At 37.6% G+C, this 24,584-nt stretch overlaps 1 protein-coding gene across 6 annotated transcripts in view; it reads left to right on the forward strand.

Moving 5' to 3' along the window:
- The window catches only part of Grik1 (glutamate ionotropic receptor kainate type subunit 1), a 342,565-nt gene extending 330,407 nt beyond the window's left edge, over positions 1 to 12,158 (forward strand). For 3 of the 6 annotated variants that reach the window (XM_042676853.1, XM_042676859.1, XM_042676860.1), the window contains one exon: positions 11,689 to 11,841. In XM_042676853.1, coding sequence (XP_042532787.1) covers positions 11,689 to 11,841 — 153 coding nt within the window. Of the gene's footprint in view, positions 1 to 11,197; positions 11,285 to 11,688 lie in introns of all 6 variants that reach the window. The other 3 variants (XM_042676852.1, XM_042676851.1, XM_042676855.1) reach the window with 3 other exon arrangements.
- The last annotated feature ends 12,426 nt before the right edge of the window (positions 12,159 to 24,584 follow it).

Raw genomic sequence — 24,584 nt, forward strand, 5'->3', positions numbered from 1 at the left:
TCAGTTGTATACATTTGTTTTCATTTTTTAAAAATCTTGAATTCAGCAATTCTCTTGTAAATTAGGTCATATACATGAGTCATGAACAGTCAACACTTGGAAAGTTTTCACAGCTTCTCTTATTTTTTCCCCCAAGAGTCCTATATACAGTTGCTTTACTTGGAAACTGTTATTGATAAGTATGAGTTTTTGTTAAAACTTGTTTAAAACCAGAAATCTATTACTCAAATTAGCTATTAATCATGAGCTTTTATTTAAAAAAATGATAGAGTATACTCTGGGGGAAAAATCAATTAAGGTCAGGAAGAGAGCAAGAGAGTATTAATAGATAAAACAGGTGCTTCAATAACAACGAGTCACATTAAATTCTCTCATCTGTTTCTTCGTGAGTCTGTCCATATCCTAATCCAGGAAGAGAGGGAATGAAGGTGTAGATTTTATTTGGCTTTAGATTAAAATTACAAATTCAATCATTTTAAGTTTATTTTCCAGTAAAATTGTAACTAACTAGGAACTATGAAGAACTTCTGGATCATAGAATAATAACCCTATCCAAGGAAAATTGTTTGCAGGTACCTCACTGCTTTTGAATAGCACTTTATTATTCTTCTATGAGCCTTCTGTGACAAGGCTCTTCTACAATGAATCTCAAGTAATTTCTGAGCTCATGGCCTTTACAATGCAAGTCTGTTTCTTGTAACTGCACAACCTTTAAAAGGAAAAGAAAAGCACAGCATTCTTCCTGTACTATTTTCTGCACATCTGACTGTGCCAAATGGCATTATTAATTAACTCTTATAGATGATGAAAAATTCCTGCTTGATGCTGCAGTTTTAACTTGCCTTTAGGAACCATCTCATTATGCTTCTTGCAGTTAGGAAATTTTATGTCCAGATGCACACGCATTGTAAGATCATTTTTGCTTTCAACTTTCTCTCCACAGAGACTAGTATTATGGAGAATGAGATTTCCCCTTAACTTTCCAAAGAATTTCCATTTACAAATGCTAGGGCATCTTTGACTAGAAAGTCAACACTACAAATGCACAAATTCAGCATTTGAACTGTATTGGCATCAGGCTAAATACAGCTATAGCTAACAGCTCAAGCTACCCAACAATGTGTATCTTGTTACAATAGAAAACACACTGAAAGACTCAAACATAATGAGTTACACTTGCATGATGGCATGAAAGTGCTCTCTTTCCCCCTAGCAACTTAAATAATTAATAATCTTGACTAAAATTTTCTTGTGCTGATTTTTTTCAGTTGAATGACATGTTCAAAATATTTGAGTATTCTGAATTTTTAATTTATAAATATAAGAGGTCTATGATCCCTTAGTCTTTATCAACCATAGAAACTAAAAAACTATTATCCACAGAAAATCTACCCAAATATACGACCTTTTCACATGCATGTAAGTGACTTCAACTCCATTTCTTTTTTTTTATTGTGAGAATACCGTACAGACTTGGAAAAAAGTATATTAAGTCAACTCCATTTCTTCTGTGGTCTGATCAATTAAGTTAGCAAGTTACAGCTCTCTGAATAAGATTTCCTTTGTCTAGAAGCTTAATTATTGATTAGTAGAGAAGCTATAAGACACTTAATATTCATTTAGATGTATCTCTTCTAATGTACAACTTGGTGTTGTCTTATAAACCTAACTCAAAACTGTGTATGACCCTATAGACAGAGACTTGGGAATAAAAAGAATTTCCTACTTTCCTCTTAAGTAGCTATCTGGGTTTGAGAAAATTATGTTCCTCATCATAACCTTGATTTCCTCACCTGTAGAATAAAGAGGTTATATTTCAGGTTCTTTTCCAACACATTTTAAAACCTAATGGAAAATTGGAAGGAAATAAAATTACACAAACTGTGAAAGATTTTTATAAAATTATTAATGTATATCTTAGGCGAGGCTCTGTGTCTCTCTTGAACATATTATATCTTTATGGCAATAAAGAAAATTATATTTTCCTGCCAGTATTTCAAGGTACAAAGATCTTAGACAAAAGAAACCCCACAGCCAACATAATATCAAGAAGTGAGATGATTCTCACTCAATCATAAACAAATTATTACAAATCTTGATTGTTACAAAAGTAGTATCATTTTCAATTTTTATGAGTCTGCAGACTACTTACACGACATATAATGTACATGTACATAGGAAGCTATGTGAAGTTAATAGAACTGATTACATACTCACAACACAGAAACTGGAAACTAAATGGGGCTGGGGAGAGTAGCCAGATGCAATTCCAAAAGGGGAACTTACGTATCTGTTAGAGAGGCAAAGAGCAAAAGGGGCAACATGCATTTATTTTCCTTTGACTTATATCTTTCTTTCTTCTCATGATCAAACATCAGGGTTTCTATATGAACAGTTCTCAATGTAGAAATGAGTCAAACTTGGAGCTTTTCTATCTCAAGTTATCATTGCAAATATGTAGCATAGGCAAAAATCTGGAAAACTGTATCTATCACAAGATCTAGCTATTGTAGCAAGTACATCAGTTTGTTCTAATTCAGAAAGATAATCTACAACTAGCAAGAGCCTGAACTCAGAGATTACTGTCACAAGATGTCTACTTGGTGTTGCTGCTCCAGGCCCTGGGTCTTTTTCTAACTAGAAAAGAAAAGGAATCATAAGAGGAAAAACCGTAGAATGGTGGACAGAAAAATACCATTACTGGCTTCCCTAGGTTTCACCAGAAGGTTGTAAGACTTATAGAGAAATCTCACATCTTCCGGTCTCTTGAATGACAAAAGTAATAATATCTAGGCAGTGTGCCTATCATGAACTTCATAGATTCTCTATCAATCCCAGATAATGCTTAGAAAAAATACAAAATCTGTGGTCCTTTCCACCCAAACACTTTGTGGAAGGATGAAAGAACCAGTAGACAGGAGAAGTTGAGGTTGGATGGAATAGGCACAGAATGCATAGGTCTGACGTGGAGGTCATAGCAGGACAATGAGCATCTCAGGTGGAATAGCAGAGCCCAATCCTTATCCAGATCTCAGTAAATGAGTGTCCAGTTAAAGCCATAAGAGCTGAGGGTGGGCTGGGAAGGTGGCTCAGTGGTAGAGCACTTGCCTTGCATGCTCGAGGCCCTGGGTTCGATTCCTCAGCACCACATAAGCAAAAAAAAGAAAAAAGCTGGAAGTGGTGCTCTGGCTCAAGTGGTAGAGCACTAGCCTTGAGCTGAAGAGCTGAGGGACAGTGCCCAGGCCCCAAGTTCAGGCCCCATGACCGGACCCAAAAAAAAAAAAAAAAGAACTGAGGGTGACCATAAGGCAGCTGCTCCTGTACCTCCACATACCCCTTCCAACCCCAGATGACCTTTGGAATAAAAGAGAATGAGAAGAGTTGTAGGAAAAGATCTGCATCAGCTAAGACATAAATAAAATACATTTCAAACCAGTGGATTGTCTTCTGTTGATAAGGCCCATTAGTACCTATCTCCAAGATGAGTTCTATTTCTAAAATGAAAAGGTTAAATTGCTATCACATACTTACTTTGCACATCCCCACCTGCCCTCATAGGATAGGAACACGTACAAAATCTCTTGGAAAGTTACTTTTGTGGCCCTCTAACTCAGCCTGAGATGCTACAAAAGGCTAAGCACTCTCTATAAAGGAAAAGAACACCCAGTGCCATAGTATCGTCTCAGATTTGAGACATTAGAAGACCAAGGAACAATTGGTATTCATCAGCATCTGACAGTGACTCAAGAAAGAACAGCACTACAGGTGGTTTAGACTGAAGCACAGGCCCACATCCTTTATCTCTGGATACACAAGGTCTAACTGAAGCTAAACCTCACTATGGAAAACATCTCCTTGCGCTCTGATTGCATCCATCTCTCTATTCCCTCCATTGTGCTTGCATCCTTTGGAAAGGAAGACTCTTAACTGACCTGCAGTGCCCTTCACAGATCATAGAAGGACTCAGGGAACAGGTCTGAATTGTCTGGATGACAAAGCTGTGTCCCCACTCAAGTGAATGCTTGTTCTGAGAGCCTGAGACAGAAAGGGAGACCCAACTGCCAGAATTCTCAGATCCCCACACCTACCGAGCTGTTCGTTCTAGTCTGTGGGAATCTTACAGCGGCAGGTTCAAAGTGCAGATGAGATTCCCTTCTCAGGTATTCATAGAATCTAGGTCACACATTCTCCTTTATTTGAACTTTTTCTCCTTGAGCTCAGGTGCAAAATGAGTCATCTTCATATCCCAGCTTTAGTTCTATGTGCTGGGTCACTCTATGCTGGATATTAAATGTCCAGCTTTTACAATTCAAAGCATATGCTTTTTCCTTTTTTTTTCAAACAGCAAGCTATTGTAATTAATAGGTTCAAAGACCACTGTACCTTTTATAGGTTCATAAAAGTCAACCTAAGAGCTCAAAGCTCCAAGTTTGACTCTTTCCCCCCCTCTCTCTATAGCACCACTACCCTGACTGTAATGCATATAAAAGCTCTGCTATGACTTTAAAAGTAAGGAGCAAAAAAGACTGGGATTCATAAGATTTAAGGGTGGGGGAAGCTCATGAATTCATGAATTGAGTCAGAATGCTTCATTGCCTCAGTGTTAACCTCACTTATCAAAGGCTGCGAAATCATTCCGAAGGTTAGAAAAGATTAAACTTAGCCACCCTGGGCCACTAGAAGTATAGATTACATGATCCTGCAAAGCTACTGTATGTATCAAGTCTTTTAAACATCTTTAAAAAGTAAAATCTTGTAAATTGTATATGTCAATCCACAGCATATTTATGTTAATGAGAAAAATGAGTTTTATAACTGCTAACTTTAAATGAAGATAAGTCAGAAAGAAGATCTTGGTGTATCCCATGTCAATAAGTAATTCAGTGAAAACCAAAGGCACATTTTTTTAATTGTTTGAGTGTAGGTAGGAAAACAGGAAATGCTACAGAATGCATTCCCACAGACAAGAAAACTTAAATTGGGGATATGATGATACCAGGTACCAGAAGTGGAACGAAGATAAAATCAGAGAAAATGGAGGGCATTGTGTTAAAGGATTTGGGAAAATGGACAAGTGGACTCTACATGCTATAGCATGGTCCATGAAGGACTTTCAGAGTGACAGTAATGTACAGCCAGTTCAAAGTATCAAGGTACACAGGGAAGGAGGGTGGGTAAAGAAGAGTTCGAGGGTCTTAAGTAGGGATGAGGCTTGATAGCCACACCACAAAGCTGTACTTCAGTGTCTAAATTTTCTCCATCCCATGATTCTCAATATGGAGATGAAAATCAGCTCCCTGACTAGTTCCTAGGCACGAGTCAACGTGGCCATTGTCCTAGAAACTAAGATGGCAATCAGCTGATCACTTTATAAATATTCCAATAATATGTACATGAAAAACAGTCCATGGATTCTGGGTGAACTGAGGAAAATGGCTAAACTCAGAGAAATTGTACTCAGATCCTCAGTTTTCAAATGCAAGAACCAACCACCCCCAAAAAGAGTAGATAGGGAACTACTTCAAGAATCTCCCTTCCGTGGCTCAAAGTGACAGAGCACTAGTCTTGCTCAAAAGAACTCAGGGACAGCACATTGGCCCTGAGTTCAAGACCCCATGACCTTCCAAAGTTTTTTTTTAATTCCCTTTACCTTCCTGAGTAGAATTAGTAGGGGTGATCAGAGTCTATACTTTGCTCTCAGATCTCAGTAATCATGTGAAACTTGTTCAATTAACTGACTAATCTTTCCAAAGCAATCATGGTAGCAAATACTTGAATTCTTCTATCCTTACTCCTTAAAAAGTCACCTCTAGGTTGGCTAAAGAGTAGAAAAAGATATCCTAGCAATAGTACTCAAGGCTAAAACCCTAGTTACACAGGAAGCTGAGATCTGAGGATCTAGGTTCAAAGCCAGACTAGGCAGACAAATCAGACTCTTATTTACAATTAACCAGAAGCAGTGGTGTAGCTCAAATGGTAAAGCACCAGACTTGAGTCAAAAAGCTAAGCAAGGGCACAAGGACCAAGTTCACAACCCAGGACTGGCACAAAAAAAATGAAAATATTTTTTAAAAGTAGAAAATAAAATGTTAAAATATATGACTGCCTAGTCTTTCTTATCTAAAAAACAAACAAACATTAAGCCAGATGCTGGTGGCTCATGCCTGTAATCCCAGATACTCAGGAGGCTGAGATCTGAGGATCAAAGTTCAAAGCCAGCTTGGGCAGGAATGTTCATGAGATTCTTATCTCGAATTAACCACAAGAAAAATGAAATTAGAGCTGTGCCTCAAGTGATAGAGTACTAGCCTTGAGCAAAAAATGTGCCAGGACAGTGCCCAGGCCTTGAGTTCAAGCCCCATGACTGACAAAATGTAATAAAAAATTAAAAATTGAGACATTGACCCCATGGGACTACAGCAATAATTTGACCAAAGTAAAAAAAAAACTAAGAAAATAATAATAATAATAATAACAACAGCAACTCCATTATTTCCTCAGAAATCATTTTCATCATCTTTTGTATTTACTAAATGTGCTTTACAAAAAAGACTTCTAAAGCATTCTTAGTAGCTCTATACATAAAAATGGATATTTTAATTTATAAAATAACAGTTTCACCACTGTTCCTCCTTCATATTTAATATAAAAATGTATTCAACAATGTCACAGAGCAATTCAAGAGTCTTGGAATAAGATATCTAATGATTTTAAAGTAGAAAAGTATGCAAAATGTAATACATACATTATGCTATTAACTAGGCTAGAGCTCCTAAAAAATAGTTCATTGGAAGACAAAATAACATTGATAGTGAACACATCAAAGGTGATTGCCAAAATGCTGTCTTTAAATGTCCCAATGAAGTAAAGAGCTGAATGCATAAATTCCAGATTTACAATGGAAAGGCCATCTGACATTCACAACCTGATATCAGGCTGGCCACCAGTATGAAGCCAATTTTAGATAACCCAGTTGTTTGTACAAATTCAAATCAGATTCTAATACAGAGCTTTTCCTATCACTTGAAAAAAAATTACCTCTTACCCTAGCCCATTTTTTTCTGAAGAAGCGTACTATGCAAACAAAACAGAAAGAATTTTATTAATGCATCCCAATTCCTTCCAGGACACAATGTGCAACAGGATAAAGGTAGAAGGAGAGATGATATAATTTAAATTCAGGCTCACACTACCAGCAAGAAATCAAATATTTGGGGTTAATCCCAAGGAAGTAACATGAAGTGAGCAATTACAATGAGGAAGACAGAAAAGAGAATGACAAAGGAAATTGACAGAAGTGAGGAAATGTGGACTCCAGAAGGACACAGAGATGAAATAAAAGAAGAGGATCGCCATTCTGCAAGACCAAGCAAAGCACTCTCCTTTCAAAAGTATCACAGCTGTAGTTAGACTAATTTTATTTTCTTTCTTCTAACAAAAGAGTGACACACATACAAACATATATATACACACATACATCCACAAACATATATACACCCTCCTATACACATACACACCCTTTATGTTTTACTAATGTCAGGAGTAGTGTAAATGTCAGTAACATATTTTATGATTATAAATTCAAGTAGACTTTGCTATCAGGCTTGTCCTCACAGGGACTTGTTATAAATGGGTGCACACACATTCAGATGTTATTTTTAGGTGACAAGATGCTATGGTTAGCTTCCTTCCCTCCCATGCCTGAGTATCTATTCTTTATGGAACATGACAGAGTTCTCACAATTCCAGTTCTTAGAGAAACAATGAAACATGATGAATGGTAAAAGTAATAATAATAATAATAATAGGCGCTAAAAACTCATGTTTTAAATGTGTGTTTGGATCTATTCAAACTAAAATACTCTTCTAGCCAACCCAAAGGAATTGTCACACAGAAGGGCATAGTATGGACTCAAAGAACCATCAAAGTTTGCCAATGTGTCTTTCTTCTTCCAGAACAAAAAAGAAAAAGTCAAGTGACATAGAATTACAACATTTTCATGGTAGCGATGAGATTTTATTCTAAAGAAAGAATACTAACAATATGTCATGCATTAAAATTTGTGTTTTACATACATCAGTTCACTGAATCAATAAATTCTCATAATAGCTCAATGAAAAAAAGATTCTTTCATTGTCCCATTGTATAGAACACTGAGTCAGAGAAAAAATAAACACCTTATCTGATATATCCCAGATACTAAGTAGTATAGCTGCTTTAAACTCCAATGGTCTGGTGCCAGAAACCAATTCAAAACTGTAATGAAAATCCACATAGCCACCCATTAAAAGTCTGAAACACCACCTACCAGAAATAAACAGGAAGACCTAGGGGCTGGGATACCAGGGGTATTTTCAATCTGCAAAACACAATAGGATGCTGTAGGCATATTCTTTCCCCAATGATGCTGCTTTTGGAGAAAAGCACCTAGTTGAAACTGTGTTTGCTACCTTCTGAATCTAGAGTCTAAAGACTGATACCAACATGTATAAAAATAATGTTTGCATGGTGTTATAAGTATGAAGACGTTCAGAAAAACTGAAGTCCAGATATAGAAGCTCTAGAAAGTTGCTGTAATTTGGGGTCTGATTCAGAAATTCAACTTTAATATACTACACATCTCTTTCAATCTGGACACTATAAAAGTCATGGAAATTAATGAATAGGAGCCCTGCCCATGCTACTCTGTGAGATGCCACTCTGGGCTGAGAGATGACCTTCACTGCTTCATTTCCTGGGGATCTGACAGCATATAGTTTACTTGAGCAGAGGCTGGCAGGGACCTTAAAGGTCATCTTTCCTTGTGAGTACAGCAAAAACTGGGAAGCGAAAGGTCAGCTCCCATATCTTGCCATTTTCTTTTGACAGTTGGAGACAAAGTGAGATTCAAAAAAGAAATCATTGTTTGTGACCAAGTCTAGGAAATCATCTATAAAACTTTATTTTCATTCATTCTCACATGAAAGGGAAAACAACCCATACACTTAGAAATAATTTTTAAAGGATAGTTGTGTTTTAAGGCAGTCTAGAATTGGGGGGTTTCTTTTTATAGAAAATATTAATTGGAATGCATTGTGAGGATAAGGTCTATGGTTTCTTATCTATCCAAAATAGGAAAGGGAAAGCGGAGGTTTCGAGCAATAATTTCTTTTCTGTGTTTCATATACAATGCAATCCATACTGGTAGGCTCACTTCAACTTTTTAAATGCAAAATAAAATGAAACATCTAAATTCATACCTGAGAGTTGAAATAAAACAAAAAGACTGGACCTGTTTAACATATGTTTTGTAGGGAAAAGTTACAGAAGCTATCCATAGTGTTATCTTTTAAATTAAGAAACAAGACACAGGTGATTTCCAGTGACAGCAATTGGGTTTGGGCATTTCAGAAAGAAGTTCAAGGTAGGTTTGGCTACTTGGGAAGATACTGGTATCTCCAATAGTATTCTCTCCATCTATGTAATGGGTATAACCATTCTTTGCTCAGAAGGAAAATGTAAAGCTCATATATAATCATGTTTGTAAATTCTTTCTTTCATTCTCTCCCTTCATTTTGATAATCTCCTTTAAAAAAATCAGAAATGTCTTATACCAAAAATACTTTCACTGGAAATAAATTTCCCAGAAAAGTTTGGGAAATTTTAGCACAACACCATCTATCATGATGACATAGTAAGATACTTATTTGATCTTAGTAGCGACACATAAACTTTATGTGGCACAATGCTAAAAATCTCTATCTGTCATTTGTGATTTATTTTAGTCTACCATTTTTTAAGTACAAGTCATGGAAAACACTTTGGAATTATTACTTTCTTAGGCAGAACATCTTGCTTGTTCAGTGAATCAACAAGTTACCATTTGGGATGATATTAACAAGCTTGAGGTGGCTTTTCATTTGTTGTAGCACTGGAAATGAAACTTAATATCAAATCCTATAAACACAAAAAGGACTAGTCTTCTGCAAAGAACTAGATCTTCAGGAGTTATATGTCTAAAACCTACATTGATACATCTGACTTATAAACCAAGCAGAAACAAATTGAAAAGTACTACTTGAATAACCTAGCTCAAGCCCTTTTGGAACAAAATGGAGCATAAACTTTTCAAAAACAAATGTTGCTTATGATGTTCAAGGATCACATTAGACATTTAGAACAAATTTCTTCCTACAAGGCACTTAGAACCTAGAGAAATAACATTGTGGTGTTCTGACCTCTGTTTCTGGTCATGTTTAGGCTATATATCCATGGAAAGCTGTAATACAGTACTTAGATCTTTTCCAAAGGCTCTAGCTTTCTAAGGGATTCTCTTAATGTTGTAGCAAAAATTCAGAACTTGAACTCTACCCAAGGCCAGTACTGGGGCTTGAACTCAAGGCCGTGGCTCTTGTTTGGCTGTTTTGCTCAAAGTTGGTGCTCTATCACTTGAGCCGTACTTCCACTTCTGGATTTGTGTTGGTTATTGGAGATAAGAGTCTCCTAGATTTTACTGCCCTGGCTGGTTTTAAACTATGATTTTCTGATCTCAGCCTCCTGAGTAGCTAGGATTACAGTAGGCATGAGCCACCAGCACGCCACTACTTGATCATTTTTAAGTGCTTAATGAACTATTGTTAATAATTCGTGTGATATTCTAAAGTAGATGTTAGAACTTATTCATTTTGCATAACTGAAACTTTGTACCCAGAAAATTGCCTTCCCCTTCCTCTTGTCCCCTCCATGTTCTTGCCCACCACCATTTCTATTCTCTGTTTCTACAAGTGACTATCTTCCCTAAGTGAAATCACACAGTCATTGTCATTCTCAATGTTCTTTTCAGTAGAGAATGTTTTGAAATCAACCTCATCAAAAAGATGGCCATAGAAATCCCAGTAAACAAATCTATCACTCAAAGATCTTATCTTGGCTTGAAGAAATGACAGTCAATTACATTTCATTGAACCACTTATGTACTGTGCATGTGAATGTAGACAAAGTATAATTGTAATGGAGACATATTTACATATCTGTTATCTGCATGCGTATAACATTTTATGATCATAATTCCACTTTCTTTGGTATCGTGTCATCATTTTTGCTATGTACTTCACTACCACAGCTGCATCATTGCTGCTACCAGAATCTCTGTGTGTATGTTTTTTTTTCAGAGAAAATATACAATTTAAAATTGTTTTTTTTCTTTTTTTTTATCAGAAAGGAAAGTCATCAAGACTTAGATTTTATTTTAGGAACAAAGTAAGGTTTCATGGGAGAAAAAAACAAAGCGTTGGTGTAGAGAAGGTTTGTTCATTTTCTATAGCATTACTGAAGTGTCCGTATGCCTTGATAAATCTATCAATGTTTGGATCATCTCAATGGGGGAAAATGCCTTAACTTAACTCTATTTTGGTGTCTCGGCAAAGGTAAGTTGTAAGAGCCTTGAGTTTTCTCTAACTGGGTAGTTTTATATTGTTGCATTTGTAAATGAAATTGTAAAGTTTGCTCAGATAATTTACTGCCTATGTTTTGTTTCCTTATGTAGAAAAGGCAGGTGGGTGGGCCAATGGGTGGAGGAGGTGGTGATGGGAAATGGCCAGTTGTGACAGAGTGGCATCTGTGTCAATAAAAATGTAGGCAAGGGGCAAGTCAACTCAAGATGGAAGCAGGCTCTATTCGCTGATGCTCTATTGTTTCATACTCTTTAGTGTCTCTCCTTCAATGCCATCATGGAAGAACTGGGAATTTCACTCAAGAATCAGAAAAAATTAAAGAAAAAGTCAAGAACTAAGGGGAAATCTTTCACAAGTATCCTTACATGTCATCAGAGACGGACTCAGAGAAAAGAGACTGTGGCGTGACACAAGAAAGCTCCTTTAGGAACTTTTCAGGAAAACAAAAAAGGGGGGGGGGGGATGCACACTACACAGTTTTTGGAGGAAGAACTTCTGATGAGTGTGAAATGCCTTTCCATATATTTATATCCATCACTAGTATGGATATAGGTATACGAAATGCAAGAAGTTTAAAGCTCATGCAGAGAGAAATAATGAGGGAAATGACACCAATTCTGAAATGAATTTCTTTGTGCACCGATTTTGCATTTTTCTCTTTGGCCCCCAATAAATTGCTGTGTGTGCTTTCTTAATAATAAAAAGTAAAAGTTGTTTTCTTTTTCCAGAATGTTCATGTCCTGGTTTGTTCCCTGTTACTTGCTCACATTCACAGTATTTGATTGATGAGGGCTGCCAGCTGTTGAGTTTGCTATTTTGAAGGATCTGTCATCTGTTAAGACTCATAATCATTTTGCTCTACAAAATGCCTAATTATTATATAAAGTAAAACCATTCATCTTTGGGTCTTGAAAAATAATTTTATAGTTTAAATGGTATCCAAACATTCATGTACTATAAAAGGATTCAAAGTATATTCAAAAGCTAAAGTGTTTATCCCATTCTAGGGTACTGTGTGGGTTCTGGATCACCATAGCAAGAAAGACGGACATGGTTCACATCCTTGTATCAGCTTATATTAAACAAAGATTGAAAAGTCTGTCTCTCAAAGTAGGATTGGAATGTTCTCTGTGGAAGTCAGAAGCAGAATGAGCATGCCAGCTGAGGTACCCTGGCTCCCTGCAGGGAGGAACAAACAGGTGAAGAGCTATGGATGATTCAAGCACTACAAATGATGTAAGATGGGGAAGACAAGTGTCCCAGGACAAAGAAGCAACATGTTCAAAGCCACTGAAATAAGAGAGAAATGAGTTCAGGGTAGCCAAAATATAAACTGCAACAAGTTACAGCATTCCTGACAGGTAGCCACCGCTCTGGCTGAGAAGAGGGCACAAACTGAAGAGAAGGGGAGTGGAAGGAGAGAAAAGGCACATCAGAAAACTCCTCCAGCAATGGAGAGGAAGAGATGTCAGAGCTGAGCCAGAGCAGTAGTAGAAACCACAGGAAAATAGAGGACATTTTGATGCACGACATAGACAGTCAGAAAGTGGCTCCTAAAGCCGCAGTGGGATCAAGGAAAAGTACAGTTAAGGAGGTTGCCTAGCTGGGGAATTAGAATGAAGTTAATGTTTTTTGACAAACAATAAAATAAAAAAAAGGCAGGAATTGATTTATTACTTTATTTACTTAACTCCCATTGGGTTTTTTTAAGTGTTATTTTAACTTTTAATCTAGTCCCATCAGAATTTAAGTACAAAAGTATTTGTAGATGTGACAAGAAAAACAAAAGTTCTTCACAATCATAAAATATTACGACTGGTATTTTGCTATATTAAAATAAATGATCAGATTTCAAATTATTCAGAATTGACGCATAAAACAAATAGAAGAAAATGACTAGGAAGCCAGACATCAGCAACTGACACTTGTAATACTAGCTACTCAGAGGCTGAGATCCGAGGATCATGATTTAAAGCCAGCTCAGGGAGGAAAAGTCTGTGAGATGCTATTCTCCAATTAACCACATAAAGCCAGAAGTAGAGCTGTGGCTCAAGTGGTAGAGTACTAGCCTTGAAAAAAAAAAAAGCCTAGGACAGTACCTACAAGCCCTAAGTTCAAACCCCAGTGTGCGTGTGTGCTAGTACTGGAGTACATATTAGGATGCTAACATTAAAAACTTACAAAAATATATGAAGACTCTAACTGGAGAATATTCAAAATGATAACATATTAGATAGGAAAATGCAAAATTTATTTACTTTGCTAAAAATTATATCTGACTCATTGGCTTCATATTTTCCAATATCTTCTCTAGTATTTCAACTTTCCTTTCATTTTTGAAGATATTACTCATCTTTTCACATTTTGTTACAATAATTTATGAGAAAAGAAGCCTATCAACATCTAATATCTAAAATATAGTATACATCAATCTGGTTTTTAGCTATTTTAAGGCCCAATAACCTCTCAGGTCTCCATTCCATAACTGGCTTTCATTCAATGTATATCATGCTTGCAGTGAGAAACTTTGTTGAGGTAGGTAAAACTGCAGAAGACAACATTCTGTATAAACTACTAAATGTAGTGTGTAGTCACTTTTCTCTCTGACATTTTCATCTTGGGATCACATTTCTGTCTTGTGCATGTTTCTGTGTATCTAGGTGTGTTTGAACAGTGAAGAACATAGTAAGCTAAGTGACTTCAGAGGAGAGATAAAAGAAGAATTTCTTGAGAATCTGGATGTGGTTGCAGAAAAATCCAGGAACAGCCATTAATCTTTGAGATTTTTTTTTCATCCCATTCACTAAAGAACAGTGACTCATACAGAGTTATGTACAAATCAATGGCAAAGTTAATTAAAAACCAGGTCTAACATTTCTTCAATTGGGCAATTTCTTGAGGCTAACAGGATAAAAAAGATGGCTCAGGTAAGATATTCAAGAAGAAAGGAGAAGGTCAACATTGATTAAAAGATGATGATCACAGTGAAGATTTATTTTCCTTTCAAGTTTCAAAGTTGAGCCTTGTATTTATTGTAGAAAAATAAAAGGGAGAGACATTTGCCTTTCCTCCCTGGGAGTGAAGGTACATCTTTAATTTCACTCTTTGCTTTCTCAAAAGAACAAAATGAGTTGTAATCAAGAAGCTGGAAGGTTTGCTTCCTCCTTCAAAGTTGGAAGGATGTGGGGAAGAGCCGTGTCTGCTCAGGGAAAGCGTCACTGGGAGCAACACATGTTACAGGAGAGCTGAAGAGGCCTTAGCTGGTCCAAAGGAAGAGTGTCAAAATGTACAAGGCTAGTGTAAGCCAGCCACTTCACCAAAGGCCTAAATTGCCCAGCAAAGATACCTGTTGGGGTGGAGAAGAGGCTGTACAGGGAGAAGGAGAGATTAGAAATTCACACTCAAGTCTCAGACCTAGTCCTTTATATGAAGAAATACTCCTCCCCTCTATATCTCAAAAACTATGGGTGGTTTAGAAGAAGGAGGATATAGAAATGATAAAAATCTACCAGAGCTGAGGCATATACCTTCTACCTTGTTCAGGAAATGGCTAACCTTAGTCCATCCTGACAATTTAACATCAAGAAACCCAGAAACACACAAACTGGCTTTGCAATAAGTACCCACAAAGCAATGTCGCAGGTCTGCCAGAGGGACTTGCTTTTAAACGTTTACGTAATGTTTAATTATAAAAATCTCTTCAACTTCCAGGAGCCTGTTCAGTGAAGGGAGACTTTACAAGGGACTTACATCTAGGGATTCTCTGGTGTGTGCCTTGTTTATAATCACAATTTTTCTTTTTCTGAACCCACTCCCTCATCCCTTTCTCAGTGTTAGAAGAACTCCATATCCCAGTATGCCCTAAATAGCTGGAAATTGTGACACTCCACAGGTTAAATGATCCCTTTTTTTTAATCATATGGACCAAAAAAATGTCATAGTATATCTTTCTCATTCATCTCCCAGCTTCCTCTGCTAAGAGTTCCACTAAGGAAATTAAAACTTCTACTGATGATAAAAAAAAATAGGGGTCCCCTCTAAAGCTACTAGTAGAAGGTAAAGAATTCTCACCCTCCATCAAAATCCTCCAGTTAACCCAGGATTCTCAATCAACCAGCATCGGAGTAACCTTGATGTTTCATAGAAAAATTACACACACAACACACACACACACACACACACACACACACACACACACACACACACACACACACACCTATATGTATGTGTCCACTACCTTTGACTCCTCTCTCGGCTCTGCTTCACTACCCAGTCAAGATCCATCATCAGATAATGGTGACAACTGTAATTTCAGCTATCATTTAATAAATATTCACTGATTCCTGACGCTCAGAAGAAGTTCATACAATACTCATAAGATACCTCAAGGTAAACATTGTTCTTGTAGTTAAAAACTGAGTTAAGCCGGGCACCTGTGGCTCATGCCTGTAATCCTAACTACTCAGGAGGCTGACATCTGAGGATCGTGGTTCAAAGCCAGCCTGGGCAGAAAATCCATGAGATTCTTATCTCCAATAAACCACTCAGAATACTGGAAGTGGCACTGTGGCTCAAGTGGTAGAATGCTAGCCTTGAGCTGAAGAGCTGAGGGACAGTGCCCAGGCCCAGAGTTCAAGCCCCATGACAACAAAAAAAAAATTAGTTAAGAAAAGTGTGCTCACTTTCCCAATGATAGATCACTATAACATGGCACATAATCAGAGTGCAACTTAATTCCTCCTATATCATCACAATGACATGCTGCTGCCTTTTAACTCTTAAAGAAAAGTGTCATCCACCAATCCCAGGCTCAACCCCCAGCATGCACAATCTCAAATACCCACTTACCCTCTGCTTATGAGGCTGGCACTTTGCATTTATCATCTTCCTAGCAGAAATGGAAACTTAGAGAAAGAATTTAAGTGCCTTTTAAAGCCCTATTGATTCTTTGGAACCAAGATTCTAAGTTTAAATTGCCAGCGTTGCTTCTACAGCCTGGCATCTCAACAAAGATACTACACAATCATAGCTCTTTATTCAATTGCAAATTCAGATTCAATTTTCAAAGGACCCTCCAGAAGGTAATTAGTCATCTCCCAATCTCTCCTTATAGAATAAAGACAGTGATGTGTGTATATGCACGTGTGTGTGTGTGTGTGTGTGTGTGTGTGTGTGTGTGTGTGTATGGAAGACAGTACTTAAGCATCCAATGCATATCTAACACACATAAGCAGAGGTTATTTCTAATGTTTAATAGTAAGTAAAATGAACTCTCCATCACATATCCTGAAAACTGTCTTACTGATTTGAAATTACAGTTTGAATACTCATTCCTAAAGAAAGCCATTCTGTCATATTTAAAATGTATGGATGGGAGTCAGGAGCTAGTGGCTTGTGACTGTAATACTAGCTACTCAAGAGACTGAGGTCTGAGGGTCTCAGTTTAAAGTCAGCCCCAGCAGGTAAGTGTGTGAGACTCTTATCTCCAATAAACTACCAAAAAGCCAGAAGTGAAGCTGTAACTCAAGTAGTAGAGTGCTAACTTTGAGCATAAAGAAGCTCAGAGACAGCAACCAGACCCTGAGTTCAAGTCCTAGGACTATCACTCCAGAACATAATTAGGAACATACGGATGGCATCATATGATTATTCCCCTGAGGACCTCGTGGCTCATCAGGTACCAGCTAACTCATAGGAGACATGAGATGAAAAGTCCAAACTGACTCTAGACACCTAGATAGGAGAATCCAAATGCTTCTTTTAAATTCCAGTTACTCTATATAATTTGCTCATCCACTGGAACTCAGTGGGTAATAAAGACTGGATGACAGGTGAGCATCCTCATAAGCCACATAGTGTCAAGCAAAGTCACTTGACACTGACTTCAAAGAACAGAAAATCTTTTCTTTTGAGAGTATTGTAATGGAATAGATCAAATTTTGAAAGCAAAGTCTTACTGAGACACTTAATTTTTATGGGCCATAATTGCTTATGACAGTGAGTTTTCTTTAGATATCAAGCAACACCATAAACATCTAGCCCACAATGAACACATGAGGGTAAATTCTTCTGCAAGAGACCAGATAGGCATAACAATTTCAAGAAAAGAAGATGAACGAACACACATGAGATAAAAAAATGTTCAAGTAACCAACACCAGAGAGAATGCTAAATACTGTAATATCTTCAGTACTTGTGAGTCTCTCACTAGGCTGCTTCCCCAATATCTCTAAAGAGCTTTTCCTTGTCTCTATGATGAATTCTGTACCTAGAGCAGCAAATTAAAATGAGACCATTTTTAATAAAGCCCTACCAAGATTTGAAAGTAATTTGGTGGCATTAAGCATAATAAACCAATTCACCGTGATGAAAGAAACATTTTCATTAAAGCTTTAAAAAATGACACTCAAAACTTCAATGTAGGGATGGAATGGAGTCTATATTGTCTCCAGGGAACCAAAATAACAAATGACAGCTAGAATTTTCAGCTCATCATAACAAATATATAATTAGTCTTGACCTTTTGGTAACATCCCAACAAATATAGCAATTCATAAGCATGCATGTTGCAAATGAGATTAATTGTAAGGGATTCTTCCACTGAAATGTTTAATGATCTCATCATACAGATTTCCTGGATGATTTCCTTGTGACTTCCTCCAAAAAAAATAACACTAATAGCAGCTATGCACCCAGCAAAAATGTTATCAAACCAACCAATGTCTACAAGTATATCTAGATAATGTACGTGTTTTTCCACTTCGAGGAAAACCTGATCTGTATTCCTCTTTCCCTACCCCATCTCTTTGGACCTGAATTTGAAGCCAAGGGCTGGAGTTGTGTCTCAGAGGTAGAATGCTTGCCCAGCATGCATGAAGCTCAGGCTCAGTCTCAGTGCTGGAGAGACTTGTAAGTCTAAATGCTATTGATTATATAAAAGTCTCTCTAATTGCTTCCCATCTCCTTATCTCCTGTTGAATAATTTGATCTTAAATGTACTTAGTCATGTTGATAACTCATATAATCATTTTGTTTCCTATCTAAATCTGTCTCTCCATTACCACTCTTGGTGAATGGCTCACACCGTATAGGATTTTACACCTGTCAAGTGTGCAACTAAACAAACTCATGGCCATTGAATTATCTCCCAAAATATAAAAGTTCATTTATTTTCTTCTATTCTGAAACTTTCTGGGAGAGAACTTAGATTTTTCCTTTTCCCTTCCTATCTCCCTCTTCAGGCTTTCTAAATCTTATTTTCACCTTAAATATATAACAAACTTCTGCAAGTGCCCAAAAACTGACAAAGCTCATCAGATTTGTTCATGCAACGGTTCATTTGGAGGTGATTCTTCCTAGAGCAAGTGTTAGTATTTTCCTTCAATGTATCAAAAATCATTTGTAAAATAAAATCTAAAAGTCTAACTCAGATTCTAACATGTAAAAAGGTATATAGCATGTTAACAGATGGCCAGCTGCTCAAGGCTAGTGCTCTATCACTTGACTCACAGTGCCACTTCTGGCCTTTTTGGAATATTGAAGATGAGAGTCTCATGGACTTTTCCTGCCCAGGCTGGCTTCAAATCATGATCTTCAGATCTCAGCCTCCTGAGTAGCTAGGATTGGATTATAGGCATGAGCCACTGGAGCCTGGTTGCATTTGCAAGATTTAAGAGCAAAAGAATGAGGGAAGAGAGAAAAAGAGAAAGAGAAAAAAAAGAAAAGAGAGAGATAGAGAGAGGTAGCAAGGAAGGAAGGAAGGAAGGGAGTGAGGGAGGGAGAGAAGAGGAGAGAAAGGAAGGAAGGAAGAATGAGCAAAAGAAAGAAAGAGAGAAATGAAGGAAGAATGAACAAAATAAAGAAAGAGGAAGAAAGGAAGAAAGAGCAAAAGAGAGAGAAAGAAGAGAAGGAAGGAAGGAAGGAAGGGAGGAAGGGAGGGAGGGAGGAAGGGAGGGAGGGAGGGAGAAGAAACAACAAGGAGAGGAGTTAGAAAGGAGGAAAAGTGGCTCTGGAATCAGCTCATGAATAGGTACTATCACTACTATCACCTTATAAGAGGAATAGATAAAGTGGGATGGAGACAGGTGGATTATTACTTCAGTAGGAAGAGCAAATGTTAAAACAGATTGGGACACCAATCACTTAGAATGATAAAAATGTAATCAATTATCAAAGGATACTAACACTAGTTCTTGGAAAAGATTGCAGGGGATATAATTCATCTAAGATGGATTACTGTGCCTAAATCTGAAAATTAAAAGAGGAGTTATGAGATCTTCAAAAAAAAGCCTGCCAGTTTAATTGCTCTACTGTGCATTTTTTAAAAAACATTGAAATCCATATCAATTGTGATTATTTCTTTTACCTTAAATTAGCAGTATGGGTGAAAACTGAGAATGAATGAGAAAGCATCAAGAACATAACTTGCTTGCTTGCTTGTGGTAATGCTTAGGCTTGAACTCACAGCCTGGACATTCACCTTTAGCATTTTATACTCAAGACTGTCCTTCTACCATTTGAGCCACAACTCCACCTCCAACATTTTTTGGTTAATTGTAAAAGAGTCTCACAGACTTTTTTGCCCGGGCTGGCTTTGAACCATGATCCTCAGATCTCAGTCTCATGAGTCACTAGGAATACAGGCATGAACCACCAGCTTCCAGTTCTCAACATTGTTTAAATCTGCCACAAAATACATAGCCAAACCCTTGCTGCCCTTTCCTACCCCAAACCCATGAAAGCAGAGGTCCACCAATGACAAAGTCCTGGGGATGGTTCAATTATCCATCTATTAGAAAATGGTGCCTTATCTCCAGTCCCCACAATGATGAACCACAATGTGAGGCCTTCAAACTTGACAAACTAGATCATTGGTTGGCTTTGAGGTACTTCTGCAGGAGACAAGCTGGTGAAGTGGAAGACTGAACTTGCCGACCTTAGCATAGGATACACAGAGAAGTTTTGGTATATGCAAAGAATTAATTAATTAATCAGAACAGACAACTCTGGTCCATCACAAGTACATTCTTTCAACTATCACTTTTTTTTTTAATTTAATTTTATTTTATTTGAGAACATACTGTACAGAGGGGTTACAATTACATGGGCAGGATAATGCATACATTTCTTACCAAGCATTGAAGCCTCCTCCTTTGTTTACCCTTCACCTCCCTTCCCAGCCTCCCCCCTCCCCCCCACCCAATCCTTCCCCCCCCCACACACCGACATTGTAAAGCTCGTTTTTGACATGACATTTTGTACTTCTCATTGTTGCAACAGGTCCACCTGAATCCTTAAACGACTTGTTTGTCCCCATCTCCACAAGTTATACTGACATCAAATATAGTGAAAGCGGGGGTTACACTGTGGGGGAGGGACATACAAAGCAACAAAGAAATAATCTTATAAATGCGTTAGAAACACATGCATGAGAGAAAAAAAAAACATTAAAATACATATTTAAGGGTTCGTTTTCCTAACATCACATTATCTGACCTTTTCCGCTTGACTCATACATATACTAGATATTGCAAATAAGGGAAACCATGGGACCTATGTTTCTTTGGGCCTGGCTTACTTCACTTAATATAATTTTTTCCAAGCCTTTCCATTTCCTAACAAATGGGGAAATGTCATTCTTTCTGATGGAGGCATAGAATTCCATTGTGTATATATATACCACATTTTCTTGATCCATTCATCTACTGAGGGGCATCTGGGTTGGTTCCATATCTTAGCTATGGTAAATAATGCTGCAATCAACATAGTTGTGCTGGTAGCTTTAGTGTGGTCTTGTTTGTAAACATTTGGGTAAATGCCCCAAAGTGGGATTGCTGGGTCATAGGGGAGTTCTATGTGAAGTCTTTTGAGGAACCTCCATACTGCTTTCCAAAGTGGTTGAACAAGTTTACATTCCCACCAACAATGAAGTAAGGTTCCTTTCTGTCCACATCCCCTCCAGCATCTGTTGTTGTTAGAGTTCTTGATTTTTGCTGTTCTAACTGGAGTGAGGTGATATCTCAATGTTGTTTTGATTTGCATTTCTTTTATGGCTAGGGATGTTGAACATTTCTTCATGTGTCTATTGGCCATCCTTCTTTCTTCTTCAGAGAAGTTTCTCTTTAAGTCTTTCGCCCACTTATTTATTGGGCAGTTTCAACTATCACTTTTATGGCAATATTATTCCTCCTTTCAGCTCTTTCAAAGAACATATGATTATCTTTAACTATGGCCATAGTAGCATGTTCTAACCTCTATTGGTTCCAGGGACTAAGACTGGCCTTCACACAACCAATTTTGCTATTCTTCAACTATGCCCTAACATCTTCAATCCAAATCACTCTACTTTTGTAGTTTAAAAAAATTATGCAGGTATGAATCATGAAAAGACGGAACCTTTCATCTGAATGTTCATGAGAACAAAGTTTATTGATTTATCATCAACATACATTAAAACTCTGCTTTCTTGTGGTGAGATATGGATTAGCTGTATAGATGGCAGTCCAAAGAGATTCCACATCATCAGCTGATTTCACTGGTAACCGCATGAGCTTTTTGCAGAAATCACTAGATTTCTTTTTCCAATGGCTCAAATATGGTTCAGCCAAATATGGCCAGTTCAAATATGGCCAGCCAGGGCACCCACAGAGGGTGTTAGTTGTCAGATAAGAATTTTCCATTATTCTTCTCAGGCATTTCTTTCACATGGACTTCTCAGTCTTCCTTTCAAAACAAAAGGTGATTCTTGAATCTAGATTTTCTTTCTTTTTTTATTCATTATATCTTTTGTAGCACTAGACTTTGAACTCAAGGTCACACACTGGTTACCTAAGTGGCCCACCAATTGAGCCATACACACAGCCCTTTTTTGCCTTGAGTTTTTCACATTTTAATTTATATATTACGTTTATGAAGATTCTGGTTTCTTTTTAAAATCAGATTTTGCTCTTTAAGTCGTTGTACACTAGACTTACTATTCAACAAATCAGTTTATAAGTACAATGCATCTTAATTGATATCACCCCTTTCATCATTCCCCCCATCCATTCCAACCCAGTCACGCCCCTCAATTTCCTAGTTTCAGAGGATATGCATTGAACATTATGACTTTATTCTCCTCCCCCTTCTTCTCTTTTTTCCTCTATCCCCTTCCCCTTTGACCTCCGAGTATGGTCTCTTGTTTTGCCCAGGGCCGGTTGCAGATCATGATCCTGTTAATGCTCCCTCAGAGCTGAGTGCATTCCATCACTTTAAGCTTGTTTGTTGAGATAGGGGGAGGCGGGGGCAGTGGCAGGGGGTTTTAGTAACCTTTGGCCAGAGTTAGCTTTGAACGATAATCATCCCAATCTCTGCTTCCTAAATAGCTGGGAATATAGGCATTTGCCAATACACTTTAACCTTTGAATTTTATTTACATTTACTTATTTTTTTAACTTTACAAAGTTAAAATTATAAAATTTTCTCATCTGAGGGTCATCATAGAAATCCAGTGTCTCAGTCAAGAGGAGAAAGGAAGGCAGTTTCATGAAGACCTGTCTCTTAAGAAATGGGTGATGTCAAGATAGCAACCATGAGGAGATATCATCACCTAAACCTTGAAGGAACAAAGGGATGTAGCAGTTACCAGAATCTTCACACTCCCCTAAAGCCACACTAAGAGGAGCTATGGAGCTTTAAGAAGCGAAATACATTCATTGTGAGCATGAGGCCCAGATGGGAAGGCTCCAGAGGAGTTATGGATTCCACCCTTTTCCAAATGTCTGATCTCTGCTCAAGCCTCACATTGACCCAACACAAGGAGAGCCACATTTGGGCCACTGGTCAAATGACTTCAGTGATCTTCTCTCTGAAACTCACAAAAAAATAGATGTGGCAGTGCAAATAGAATATCTAACACAATATTTTTCTTCCATATTAGGATTTATGTGGATCAATATGTAATAAGTATCATTCAAAGCTGCAATATCATGAGAGTAAAATCCAATATATCTTCTGAAATCTACTTTAACTCATGTGGAGTCCCAGATGGTCTAAGTTGCTTCGGGGAGAGAGAAAAAAAGAGTAAAAGAAAATCAATGCAAGGATTCTAGAACTGAAGGAGATTAAATTGTGTTTGGGACTCAGGAATGAAATTAAGGTGTGGCATTTCGTGTGGCATTTGTTGTGAGTGTGGTTTGATTACTAACTTCATTTCTCTATGGACCTCAGCTTCCTTCATATGCTCATATGTCAGGCAAGATATTACTAGTACATAGGCTCTTGACACAAAATTATCCAATTTGATCATTATCATTATCATTATCACCATCATTGCTATTGTTTGTAGTCTAAAAGATAAACCTCATGATGTAGTCTCTACCTGGTTTCAAAACAAAATCCTGTAGAAACCCCGTGGACATTCCTGAGATTCCCATGTGTGGTTCCAAGTTTCGCTCAAGTAACAGGCACCAAAAGACCGGCCCCCAGAATATTAAAGTGTTGGGTCTACAAGTTCTCACAGAGGCCTCAGGTGTTCATTGTCATTGTTGTGACATCTTCTAGCAGTTCTTTCAAGGACACACCACAGTCAAATTAGTTGAAACCTGGTTCCAAGAAGCTGGACAGCCTTGTCCTAAGCTTGTAGTATTCCTAAATTCTCCAAATATGCCAGTATGTGAAGCACAGCTAATCCTTTTAGAAAGTTTCTCAGCCAGGGTTCAGTATGAGACAGCCTGCATACCCAAGAAGGTTTCATTGAAATGACTGCTTACAGAGGTGATACAAGACTCAAGAAAACCTATAACCATCTTGCTGATCAGTGAGAATGGATGGTTTTACCAGAACCCAGTGAAAGCACTACCCTTAAGGGCAAAAATTACCAACTAAAAGCTATGGCTATAGGTAGACAAACACAGCTCAGCAATGTCCCTATGAGTGGGGAAAGGGAAGTGGTAGTTTGGAAAATCAACTCAAAGCCATAGAACCAACCTGAATGAGTGTGATGGTCTAAGAGTTATACATAGGAAGCAAGGCAGGAAAATATACAGAAGAGATTTATAGGGATGGGGGCGGGGAACTATCCAAAAGAAAAGATCAAATTCAGACCCAGAAAATTATTATCCATCTTTGAGATTACATTCAAGAATGAAAGATGTCCACCATGTTTTAACAGA

Source organism: Dipodomys spectabilis, unplaced genomic scaffold (assembly GCF_019054845.1).
Source record: "Dipodomys spectabilis isolate Male_0828 unplaced genomic scaffold, ASM1905484v1 ptg000032l, whole genome shotgun sequence".
NCBI classification, from domain to species: domain Eukaryota; kingdom Metazoa; phylum Chordata; class Mammalia; order Rodentia; family Heteromyidae; genus Dipodomys; species Dipodomys spectabilis.